This window comes from Equus przewalskii, chromosome 20, assembly GCF_037783145.1.
Source record: "Equus przewalskii isolate Varuska chromosome 20, EquPr2, whole genome shotgun sequence".
NCBI lineage: Eukaryota > Metazoa > Chordata > Mammalia > Perissodactyla > Equidae > Equus > Equus przewalskii.
In genome coordinates, this window is record NC_091850.1 from 15,518,012 (window position 1) to 15,530,609 (window position 12,598).

At 36.0% G+C, this 12,598-nt stretch overlaps 1 protein-coding gene and 1 long non-coding RNA gene across 3 annotated transcripts in view; one reads left to right on the top strand and one right to left on the bottom strand.

Moving 5' to 3' along the window:
- Window positions 1-12,598, top strand: part of LOC103548211 (uncharacterized) — a 70,632-nt gene that overhangs the window by 44,941 nt on the left and 13,093 nt on the right. The gene's annotated exons all lie outside the window — the stretch shown is intronic.
- The window catches only part of MAP3K1 (mitogen-activated protein kinase kinase kinase 1), a 74,402-nt gene that overhangs the window by 25,157 nt on the left and 36,647 nt on the right, over window positions 1-12,598 (bottom strand). For both annotated transcript variants that reach the window (XR_011530328.1, XM_070586881.1), the window contains exons 2-6: window positions 8,274-8,424; window positions 4,739-4,939; window positions 1,204-1,404; window positions 662-778; window positions 135-283 (exon numbers count right to left, since the gene is read on the bottom strand). Coding sequence is in view for 1 of the 2 variants with exons in the window: in XM_070586881.1 (XP_070442982.1) it covers window positions 135-283; window positions 662-778; window positions 1,204-1,404; window positions 4,739-4,939; window positions 8,274-8,424 (819 nt within the window). In the remaining variant the exon portion in view is untranslated. The remainder of the gene's footprint in view (window positions 1-134; window positions 284-661; window positions 779-1,203; window positions 1,405-4,738; window positions 4,940-8,273; window positions 8,425-12,598) is intronic.

Sequence of the window (12,598 nt, forward strand, 5' to 3'; positions counted from 1 at the left end):
TGAGTTTTACTTGAAAGCCAAGAACCAACAGTTAAATCACTTTAGAGCAATTAACAAGTAGAAATTAAAAAATTACCCCTAAAATTAAAAAGTAACACTGGATGAATGCTTTTAATTCCTCAGAAAGTACTGACCTGTTTTCTGAACTAGATGTAGAGGTACTAGATGATGACAATGTATGAGAATTTGACATGCGTGAAACAAACTTCTGGATGGTGTTACGAGATGGAGCTTTGATTCTTGAGCTACGCCTACTGTGATATTTCTGGAACAAACTCTCAACCTAACATTGAAAAAAGACAGTAACAATGATATCTGTGCCATAATATACATATGAAGAGTTCTAGAGGTTGAACTGTCTTTTATTTCATACGTTTTTTCATAAAGGCAATTTAAGAGCTTCAAAAATAAGAATACATATAGCTTACTAAGGACAATATTTTTATAGCAGGTCAGTGATTACTTTTTTTTTTAGTCTAGGAAAAAAAACTAGTCAATAGATTATGAGAGAACTATTTATAAGCATCAAATAATTCTTATACACCTTCACACCTTCAAAATGACCACTGTCTACTTAAATTTAGACCTCATGGAAAATTTTCAGGAATATACCATAAAAATTTGTTGACAGTTTTACTCTAAAGCATTTATTAAAAACTACCTCAAAATTCTTTAAAGTTTTTCTCCATAACATTGGGTCTGAAGGTTCTAGTTGAAACACTCGGAGCATAACAAATAACAGATGAATACAAAATGTCCCACGTCCGCAGCTGCAGTTCTAAAGAGTTAAAAGAAAACCTATGGGTTAATAAATCTATGGTCTATCATAATTCCTAAGTTGATCACTTTTTTTATATTTCAAAGTTTATTATACTTAAGTTTCTATTAATTTGCTTCATTATCCTTATATAATAAAATATATAAGGATACACAAGGAAAGTCTACAGCTATCTCCATGAATTAATTTAGATCTTATTTTTGGTGAATTTATTAAATAGATCAAATCTGTATTCTAAAGTGTATTAAGTCATAGTAAAAACCTTGATATACATTAAATTAAAATGTTTATTAGCCCCAAAATATATTTTAAACTCACTTTAGTTTACTAAAGAGAATTGGGTGATCTAAATTTAAGAATGTTACAGTGTTTAAATTTGAGTTAGTAGTAGATACTAAGAAAATATAAATGGTAACAAGTCCTACCTGAGGCCCGATGAACACCCGGTATTTATTATCTGGGCTGTCTCCTCCAATGAGGAAAGAGTTGGGTCCTATCTGCTGCAGTAAGTACAGCCTGGCCCGCATCACCTTGTTGACACGGCGGCTTGTTTCCTCGGGGCTGTATGGTGAGAAGCCATCTGGTGAAGGGGCTCTTCGAGGTGGTGTGATTCTACCACTCTGAAACTTCACAACATTGTTTTTTCATTAGGCAAATTGCTTACTTCTTGGAAAGAAACAATTACTGAAAAAACATCATACCAGGTAGCCAGGTAGCATTTTATATTCTGAAAAAATGCCGCGATATATAATATAATGGGACAAAATGCATTTTGCAAATACTATCCTCTGACATACTCATCATGAGTAAACTTCTAAAGTCTCAGTCATCCCTATAACTAAGGATAAATCTTTGGCAGAGAGAGACAGCCATGTGGTAATTGTACAAATTATAAATACTTGAGTTCTTTGAAAACTATTATGTAAATCAAAATAAAAAGCATAAAAAATATACCTCATAAGCAGACAAAATGACTAGTGATAAAAATTAAACATCCAGTTTCCTAGCTTCCACTTAAGGCATTACTAAATGCTCTTTTGCAACTGGTATTTACAAACACTGCCATGGAATTCCTCCCATGGCACACTGTGTAAGAACTAATGGCAGTGACTCTTCCCAGAGTAAGACATCTCACTGGAGGCTGACGGAAACTCTCCTGTGGTGAGGTGATATATGTCACTCTCATCCACTCCAGCGACTCCCCTAGGACTTGGTCTTTCCATTAATACCCAGTGGAAATTCTAGTTCTTTCTGATGCCTAACTGAATGGTTAAAAATGATAAATGTTGGCAAGAACATGAAGCAAATAGAACCCTTATACAGTGCTGGTGCAGCTGCTTCGGAAAACATGTGACCTAGCAATTCCACTCCTAGGTAGAAAGCAAGAGGAAGGAAAAGCTATGTCCACACAGAAACTTGTACACACATGTTCACAGCAGCTTTATTCATAATAGCCGAAAAGTAGAAACAACCCAAATGTCCATGAACTGATGAATGGATAAACAAATGTGTATATCCACACAATAGAATGTTATTCTACAGTTAAAATTGAGTGGAGTACTCACTCAAGTTATACCATGGATGAACCTTGAAAACATGGCACTAAGTGAAAAAAGCCAGTCAAAAAACCCCACATTATATGATTCCATTTATATGAAATTTCAAGAATAGGCAAATTACATATAGAGTCACAAAGTAGACTAGTGGTAGCCTAAGGCTGGGAGAGATTGCTAATTGGTCTGGGATTTCTTTTTGGGGTTATGAAAATGTTTTAAAATTGATTGTAGTGATGGCTACAACTCTCTGAATACACCAAACACAAATGAATAGTACAATTTAAACAGGTGAATTGTATAGTATATAAATTATATCTCGATAATGCCATTATTTTTTAGTAGGCAGTTACTAAAAAGTAAAAAACCAAAAAAAGTCCACATGCACATGCTATTTGATCTGCTTAGTATTCAGACTATGGGTAAGTTCACAGATGTGCAAAATAACGTATGCATAAAAAATATTTTTGCGGCACTGTTTTTTAGTAATGAAAGGTTAAAAAGGAATATAAATGTCCATTAGTATGCAGTGCATTAAATAAACTATGATTTATCCAGATAATGAAATGCTCTGTAGCTGTTAAAAACAATGAGGGAGTAACTTTGTTTAGCATATATCCCAAAGTGGGGCAGGGGGAGATACAATTCAGTATATACTTGTGGTAGACTTTTACTTTGATGGCCCCCATGAACTACATTTCCCAGTATATGCACCCTTGTGTAGTCCCCTCCCACAGTGATTCTGGATTTGAGCATGCAACTAGCTTTGGACAATAAGGCATTAGCAAACATGATGCAAATGGCGACTTGATAAGAGCTTCCATGTTGGGACTTGCCCTCTTGAAACTCTTGTGGCATTTTTTTTTTTTTTTTTTTGCTTAACAGAAGTTTATCATCTTATAGTTCCAGAGGCTAGAAGTCCAAGATCAAGGTTGTTATCAGGGTTGGTTCCTTCTGAGGGCTGTGAGAGAGAATCTATTCCATGCTCTCTCCTAGCATGAAACACTTCGTGTTGCAACCCAATTTCCATGCTATGAGGAAGACATGCCAAAAGACCCCAACTGTACTAGCGTCCTAGCTGAAGCATCAGATATGTGAGTGAATAAGCAGTCTCAGATACTGTAGCTTCAGCAGATGCGATGGGGAGCAGACACTGAGTGAGCCTTGCCCAATTTGCAGATTCATGAGCTAATAAATGATCGTTCTTGTTTTAAGTTAAAAAAAATAGCTAATTTAAAAGTCTGTCAACATAAAGCCAATAAATGCTGTTGGGTATCTTGGGCTTTACTGTAAAAAATTTTACTTAAAATTTACTTTGTGAAGGATTTATATGCTTTAACAACCTCAGATCTGAGGAAAACCAAATCTTCCCCTTGTGGTCACTAACTCAATCATTTTTCCATTCACTCATTTGCTCTTCAAGGTTAGAAAGTAAGTTTTAACTTGCATTTCTGCCACTAGAATTCTCTTTCTCAGAAAGTTAGTATCTGTCTTTTTGTAAATCTCTTTGATGTCTGGCTTAATATAGAAGACAGCTGGAGTCTCACTGATGCTTCTGCATTCATTCTGCTGTGATATGATGCTATGGTTATCACAAAGAAAATCTGGCCTCATGCAGATATGTAATTCAAAAAGGTATTTTAATAGCCTTTTCAAATAATTATGAATATTCTTCTTTGATACTATACCAAAGAAGTAGTTTCTTAAAGGAGGCTGTAACATGGAATCTGAAACCACATCAACAAACTTTTCCTACTATTATATTAAAATCCAGATAGTATAGCCTACATACTTTGAATGGATCATTTACCCAAGAATGATTTTGTTTCATCATGTGCTGGTGATTTGGAAAATAGTGGTTCACTAAGTTTTGCAGATCTTTCAAATGTTCCACATTTCATTGTATCACATTTGAGAGTATCACCAATCTCATTAGTCTAAGTATTGGGAAACCATCAAGCTTACAGTGGTAGATGGGAGTTTTCCAAAATTCTAATTTTTGCTTGAAATCTCAAATTTTACCACTGGTGAAAAAAAATTTCAGTTGTTTTCCTTGAAGTAAGTTTCACTTAATTCATGTTAAAGAAAATGTCTGTCAAGTACCCAAGTGAAAAATACAATTTCTGTTCTCATAGCTTTAATTCAGGTGAATGCACTAGCAGCTTTACCCACCACTGTAAACGTCAGAGCAGTCAAAGAGGCAAATAACATCTCAGTTTTATTACAAAATTAGTTTTGACCTAATGGATCCACAGAAAGGGTCTCAGGACCTGCCCTCTCCCTACAACCAATGGTCTGTGGACCACATTTTGAGAACTGCTGCTTAACAGATGGCTAGTCAATCTAGCCAATCTTTTCTGTCTAAAAACTGTAGACACTGAACATATTTGTTGAAACATTAACTTACAGGCACGGGGGAAACCCTTTTTCTTCTTACTCCGGGAGATTCTGATTTCACTGTGCGACCTGATGGGGAGCTGCCAGGGGAAGGACTGCGTCGGCCTCTGGGAGCTGGTGAAGCGGCGCTTGCCGGGCCCTCTCCTGGAGACTCAGTTGCCAAGTTACTAATTTCAGATCCATCTCCTTTAATAGGGATTGGTTTTACCACCTAAATTAAAATTCCAATATTTTGATTACTTAAAAATATGAAAAATAAGAAAATTTGAACATAATAAAGAAACGAACTCAATGAGTTTTTATTATGTAATATTATACAAATATAACAGACAACATAACAACTTTTATTTAGTATTACTTTAAGCCGTAAATGTAAGACTATTTTTACCCGGACGGATTTCAGTCATTTAAGCTTTATCACTAGTTAAAATGTTACCCTGCATAATTTTAGAATTTGGTGTTATCTGTTATTATGTGCCCTAAATGACTTAATATTCAAAATCAACAATCAAGGATTAGTAAACAAATGTGAAAAATAAGCACTTATAACTTCTACAGTTAATTTATTCAACAAGATTAAAGTAGATTTTTTTTCATTTGTATTGAAAAAATGCAGGATCTTTTTTTTCCTTCGCCCCAAAGCCCCCCAAGTACGTAGCTGTATATTCTAGTTATAGGTCCTTCTAGTTTTGGCATGTGGGACGCCACCTCAGCAGGGCTTGATGAGTGGTGCTAGGTCTAAGCCCAAGATCTGAATCAGTGAAACCCTGGGCCGCCAAGGCAGCACGCATGAACCTAACCACTTGGCCATGGGGCGGCCCCCCAAAAATGCAGGATCTTGAAAACAATACTGGGCATATTTAAAGTGCTCAAATAGTCCGATAGATTACCAAGCCTTTTTTTTCCCAATATTGTATTACAATAGATAGTTTAGACATGTATTTCAGAAACACCAAAAGCAGCTAGAAGTTTAAAGATCAATCTCTCAAGCAGAAATGCAGTCTAGAAGATGTGCTGTTTTAACCTATCAGGGCCTTCAGACCTAACTGAAGCTATGACACAAAAGGCCGAACTCTGCAGCCTTAGAACATCAAAGCTCAGCAGGCCTTTCTCCCACTACTTCTGTTCTGCTAGGCAATCGCTGTGCCCAGCAAACATGGCTCACCTGTCCTCTTCCTGGGCTGTCATTTACATTCTCCCTCCTAATCCACATCTCCAGCCAGCACTGCCCCAGGCATAACTTCACCCAGTGAAAACTTACCCATCTTTTAAGGCTTGGTCAAAATCCTTCGTAAATACCTTTTATTAAGGTAATTCTTCCTCTTTCCTAAGTCCTTATTTGCTCTTCTGCCTATCCCATGCATTTGGCACATAGTCACAAACTGCTTTGTGATATTTCATGCCTTACTTTATTTTTATTTATTGCACATAATTCTTACTTTCACAATCAGAGATATTTATACCTCACATATTTCAAGAAGGATCTGCTGTAACTTACATAAAACATAATAAAAACAAACAAAATCAGACCTCCCAAATAGACTATAAAATTCTTAAGGAAAATCTAAAATCTATAATCTATAACATGTAGAGTGGTATAATGGAGCTCAAGAACTATGTGTTATGTAATTTATTTCACACATCTATTCCCTCTTTACCACTGTCCTATACACTACACAGATAAAGTAATTAAGTATTTGGTGGAAAAGGGACAGTGAGAAAAAATAAAATTTGGTCTTAAGATAAATGGATGTTCTTAGTTCATATGAAATAAAGGATAAAGAGTTGACTTCTTTTTTTTGAGGAGGATCAGCCCTGAGCTAACATCTGCTGCCAATCCTCCTCTTTTTGCTGAGGAAGACTGGCCCTGAGCTAACATTTGTGCCCATCTTTGTCTACTTTGTATGTGGGACGCGTACCACAGCATGGCTTGCCAAGCAATGCCTTGTGCGCACCCGGGATCCGAACCGGCGAATCCCGGGCCACAGAAGTGGAACGAACGTGTGCACTTAACCGCTGCGTCACTGAGCCGGCCCCAAGAGTTGACTTCTTTTTAAAAAGTTCTGATTTCTTCTCAAAAGATTCACTCTCCACCAGCTCAAGGAGCTCCAGAAAGCAGCATGTTCAAACTTCAGATGACTTTAATTGTTCAAAAATTCTTCTTTATATTAACTGGGTATAAATTTGCCACCTTCTATAGGATGTTTCAATAGAACTTTCTCTTTTCTAAGAAAATCCTTAATTTCTTCATCTTCATCTTCTGACATAATTACTAAAAATGGTGAGGAATTCTCACCATACTACTTTATATGACGAATAAGTGGAAGATATGTGGAAGCTTAGCTGGAAAGTAAAGGACTCATGGGTAACATGGCAGTTTAAAAAGCTGGTCTATAAAGGAACAATTAGATATATTCTCTATTAGCTCCACGAGTTAGAACAAGTGGGTAGAAAGACGGACTGCAGCTCAATGATGAGCAATGTCTAGAATCTCAGGGGTTTTTGAGATATTTAAGAAGCTAGTTAGTACTAAATGTCTAACAGAACTTCCCGAGATGATAGAAATGCTCTGTAATTGAACTGCCCAGTTACAGATGCCACTAGCCACAGGTGGCTACTGAGTATCTGAAATGCGGCTAGTGTGACCAAGGAACTAAATTTTTACTTTGATTTACATTTAATTAAATTTAAAATTAGATAGGCATATGGAATGAATGTGGGGCTAGAGGATCATTTGGTAGGGGTGTAGTTTAGAGGTTTCCAAATGAGTGGTTTGTTCAGTAACTTTTATGATTATACCCTCCCCTTTTGCCCCTCAAAACACACACACACACACACACACACACACACACACACACTCCCCAATGAATCTTAAATTGTCATCTCTGTTTATAAAGAACAAACAAAAAACAAACAAAAACTTGCTGGTAGAGACTGGCACTGGGCCACTGTAACAACTGAGATCTACTTCTTCCTCTATAAGAATGGAGAAGCACATTTCATAGTATTCGTATACTTTAAAAGGAATAGCCATGGCAAAGGATAGAGTATGCCTGCCTTTCCTCACCTAGGAATCTAGGTTTTCTTTTCCCAAATCCTGGGCATCTTTCTAATTTATCCCAAACCCCATCAGTTTATTTAATTTTTTCTGCTTTCTTGGAAGATTTCTGGAATTAAGATCCTTGCATCCTACCTTAGAGATAAAACAGCAAAATAAAATTGGAAAAACTGCTTTTCTTTTTAAAAGTTTAAGTACAATATAAATCTCTAATAAAAGGATTTTAGATACTGACATTAGAGGGCAGTGTTGCTTTAAGCATTACCTCCCACCCAGCCAACCAATTTAGTTCCTAGAACAGTTTAAGTTGCTTAATAAGCAGAGTTTTAGGTATGTTTTGTTCCAAGTGGCTAGAATATCAAGCAAATAAAAGTACTGCATTTAAAATGAAGGGGAGGGGAAAGCTTACAAGAGAATTTATTTATGCTTTATTTTCCATTTCTTCCTATGCTTTCTTCCTTATGGAAGGTCACCCACAGCCACTCACCACAGGGCCTCTCCTATTTCTCCTTTCCAGCCATTCGTGCTTCCAAGCTGGCATACAGGTTGCCTTCAGTTTCTCCCTGATCATTCGTTCTTCTGGGCGGTCTTCCATCTTGTGCAGTCCCTTGAGAGTTTCTTTATTCTCCATCTCTCGACTAAAATGGAGGGAGAAAAAAGGAGTATGAGATTTATATAGGAAAAATAATTTCCAAGAACAAACAGATCAGTACGGTTCTATTTTATACTTTCATGGACATGTAGGTAAAAAGATAGCTGCTTCTTTAAAAACCCCAAAAATATGTCAAATGAGTGGTTTGACGGCAGCTGAACAGTTATGAGCAAGGTATAAAAATATCATTGTGAATGATATACTAATATGATATACTGATGATCATACTAACATGGTATACTAATATGCTAATTGTGAATCATTGTGAATACTGTGAATCATATACTAATCTATTGTTGAATGTTGCCTGATTACATGAGTTTAATAATGCCTTTTGAAAGAAAAGTTCTATTTAGAAAGGGCAGGCTTACTAATAATATTAAATACAGACTGTGTTTCTAGGTAGTTAACAAAAAGGATACTAAGACATTAAGTACGATATTAACAAATACACTGGTGACGATTGCATTGTTTCTAATTACATCACTCTAACATACTCAAGTACATAACAGACAAATATTTGGAAGAGTATTTTACTACCTTGTATCCCAGGATTTCCAACAATTTAAGTCAATATAGATAAAATCTGGCAGATATGCTCATTTTCTGAAATAAACTAAATAAATATTTAATAAGCTAGGTGAAATCTAACCACATCTTCTATGACCCCACAATATTTTTTCAAAGCCTACATGATTAAATTTGTATTCTCAAAACAATAATTCCACCACAAAGCATTTGGGGTACTCCATATAAAAAGAATAAAAATTATTTGGTATGAACATTTTAACCTTTACTCCAGAATACAATGTGGAGTTAGAATAAAATAATCTGTAGCTAGTAACTTTTGATAAGTAATTCTACAAAGCCAAACAGGTTAAGCAGCTGCTAATTTCAAAATACACACACATCCACATGTGGATGTGTACAACACACAATATGCATATGCATCAATTTTAAACCCTGGTTCAAATGGAAATAGTTAAAGAAACTGCCCTCTGAAAGAAGTAAAAATTTAAAAAATAGCTAACTATTATAAATAATTCAGTAACTATTTTGGAAATTCTATAAAGCTACAATACAGTGATTTTGCTACACTGACAGAAAAAGGAAATACTAAGGAAATATCAGAGATGATAAGCGCAAGCTTACTAAAAAGTCAAATTTAAACTCCTCTAGGAATTTTCCAGCTAATCCTAACTATAAAGCAGCAGAAGCTTTCAGAGAACAAGCAAAAAATCTACTTAAAACTAAATATGCACTAGAAGGGAAACAGTTAACTGGCTTTACTGAAACATCATTACTATGAGAGGAGTGGAAACCAATATGGTAAATACCTCTGTGCCAGAGACTGGCCTACATATTTTTAGGAATGTAAAGAGCATATAACATTTGAAACTTGCAAATTAAGACCATATACAGCCATGTCACTTAACGATGGGGATATGTTCTTAGAATTATGTTGTTAGGCGATTTCGTCATTGTGAGAACATCACAGAGTGTACTTACACAAACCTATATGGTATAGCCTACTACACACTAGGCTAGATGGTACTGATCTTACCAGACCACCCTCACTGACTGAAACACCATTATGTGGCGCATGACTGTAGTAGAATATTTCCACTACAGATGAAAAAATAGTGTCACAAAGAAAGAGGCAATATGAGAAGAAAAAATATAAATAAATGAAAGGAAAGAAAGGTAGATTATTTACTTAGAAGTGTTTGGTTGTTTTTCCTGCTCTGATTATACTGTAAAATATAAATGTTAGGGTTGGGTGGGAGGAGAGGGAGGGAGGAGAGGGAAGGGGAAAGAAAAGGAGAGAAAAAGAAGGAGGTCGAGGGAAGGAAGAGAGGGTAAGGGAACGGGAGGGGGAGGAAAGGGAGAGGAAAGGAGGAGAGAGAAAGGGGGAGGGAGGAGAAAGAAATATTTTCCCCCAAATTCATCCTGCTCAGTCAATACTTACCCAGGGAAGCTCAGATTTATAGGCAATGGAATTTATGGGCTGACTGCATACCAAAAACTCACAACTCTATAGTTTGAAAAGCAAACACTTTCTCCTTCAGTAACAATGTCGCAAGGCATGGCTAGATTCCCAGGCTGGTTCTCAAAAATTAAGTCACCTTGTGGAACTACCGTGCATTTTTACACCAGAAGCTCTGGCACTCCCTGACAAAGGTGCTTATCTTCCGTCTGTCCTACATGTCTCTCCTCCCCCAAATTTACTTTATGAATATCTCTTCTCCATTCTGTATTTTCAGTCTCTCTCTCCTGGGCACCCACCCAAACATGCAGAGGACTCTCCTTGTCTAAACAAATCTTCCTGGATGATGCAGCCTCCTTAAAGTTGGCATGATTTGCCTCTTTCCTTACCACTTGTTTGAAAACACCAAAATCTTTTAAACCAATTTCTTATTATAAATAATAGAGGATAGGCATCCTAGTAGCTCAATCTAAGACTATTTCTTTACAATAAATGCCCTGAAATGGAATTGCTGAGTCAAAAAGTACACAAATGAAGACTATGGTAACATTGGCTAATTATTTTCAAGAAAACGTATCTTCCATTCACAATCCCCCAGGTCAAGCTGCCAACTTAGTTGGTCTGAACTGGCAGCTGACTCCTAAGAGGGCTACTTCACATTGAATCCTGTCCAACCCAGGCTTCACAGTGCTGCCAGAGTCGCTTCCCCCATTAGAATGCTCCAGTGGTCGCCTTCTGGGCTTAGACTAAAATCCAGAATGTTTAACAAGGCCTATGAGGCTCTGTACCATCTGGTCTTACCTTTAGTGAAGTCGCCCAGACCCCTCCCCACCCTTCTATTTCTTTCACTGCCTAAAAAACACCTTTCCTGCTCAGGGCTTTTGCAGGGGCTGTTTCTTACTTGTCTACTTTTCACCTTGTTAATTTCCACCCACTCTAGCTTTTCTTCAACTCCTCAGAGAATCTTCCAATCTCAATCAGGAATCCCTAGCTCCATTCCCTCACAGCACTGTACTTTTCCTTTAAAGTGCTCATCGCAGTTTGCAAACCTATTCCTCTTCCCCCATGAACTGTAACCTCCATGAGGGCAGGGATCAGTGTTTTATCCATCGCTGTATACCCAACATCTAACAATGTCTTGCTTATGATAGGTATTCAAACATATATTAAATGAATGATCATTTATTAACATCTTTGGCAGCCCTAAAGACCCTTCTGGTTTTAAAATTTAATGTCTACTCATGTTATTTAATCTTTTTATAGTTCTGTATTTAATTAAGACTAAATTTGCAATTTAGATGCTATTCAGAACAATTCTTGTTGTTCCTAAATTAATCTGCAAATGTAAACTAAAGTGTTCTTTCTTATGTCTTCATTAAGTAATAATTATATATCTTTAATTCTAAAATGTGTATTTTTTCACATTTTTATTTCTGAAATCTGAATGCTGCTTATAATCAAATGCTGTTATAATTTAATCGGCAGAATTTTCTTATTCCCTTTCTTCATGGTATATAAAATAACAGTACAATTTACAACCAATTGGATGTTATATTCAATAAAATATATAGTAAATCCTATTCTACTTGCCAGGAAAAAAATCATACCTACTCAGTTTCATTTGTCTCTGAAATAGAAACCAACCTAGGAAGAAAAACAAGTTTTTCTTACATATGTTTATTGTTTTGTTATAATCCTAACATACAGTCTTCATAGATCAACTATATTTGGGTTTTTATTTTTACCAGATATATGTGTTTGGGGGTATGTGTGCATGCGTATATAGCAGTGATTTGTCATCTTATCCAATTAATATTATAGCTATAGCAGGAAATACACATATATATTTAACATACACTTATCTAAACAGATAGTTGCAAAATCACCAGAATATCAGAGAGCCTCTAATCCTTTTTGGTTAAACATGAGTGTTTTGGAGAGTTATTTCTGCCTTATCTATTACCTACAACCGTACCTATTATTTTAACTGAAATAATGGCTTATATCTTTCTGACTTTTTAGCAAAACATACATAGATGTTTCAGGAACTACTTTGAAGACTTAAAAAATAAACAGAATTGTAGCCAGGTAATATGAGAAACTTAAACACTGTCACAGATTAAGCTTCATCTTCCTTTTCTGTTTATTTAGAAAACATAGGTTTCTTGCTTTT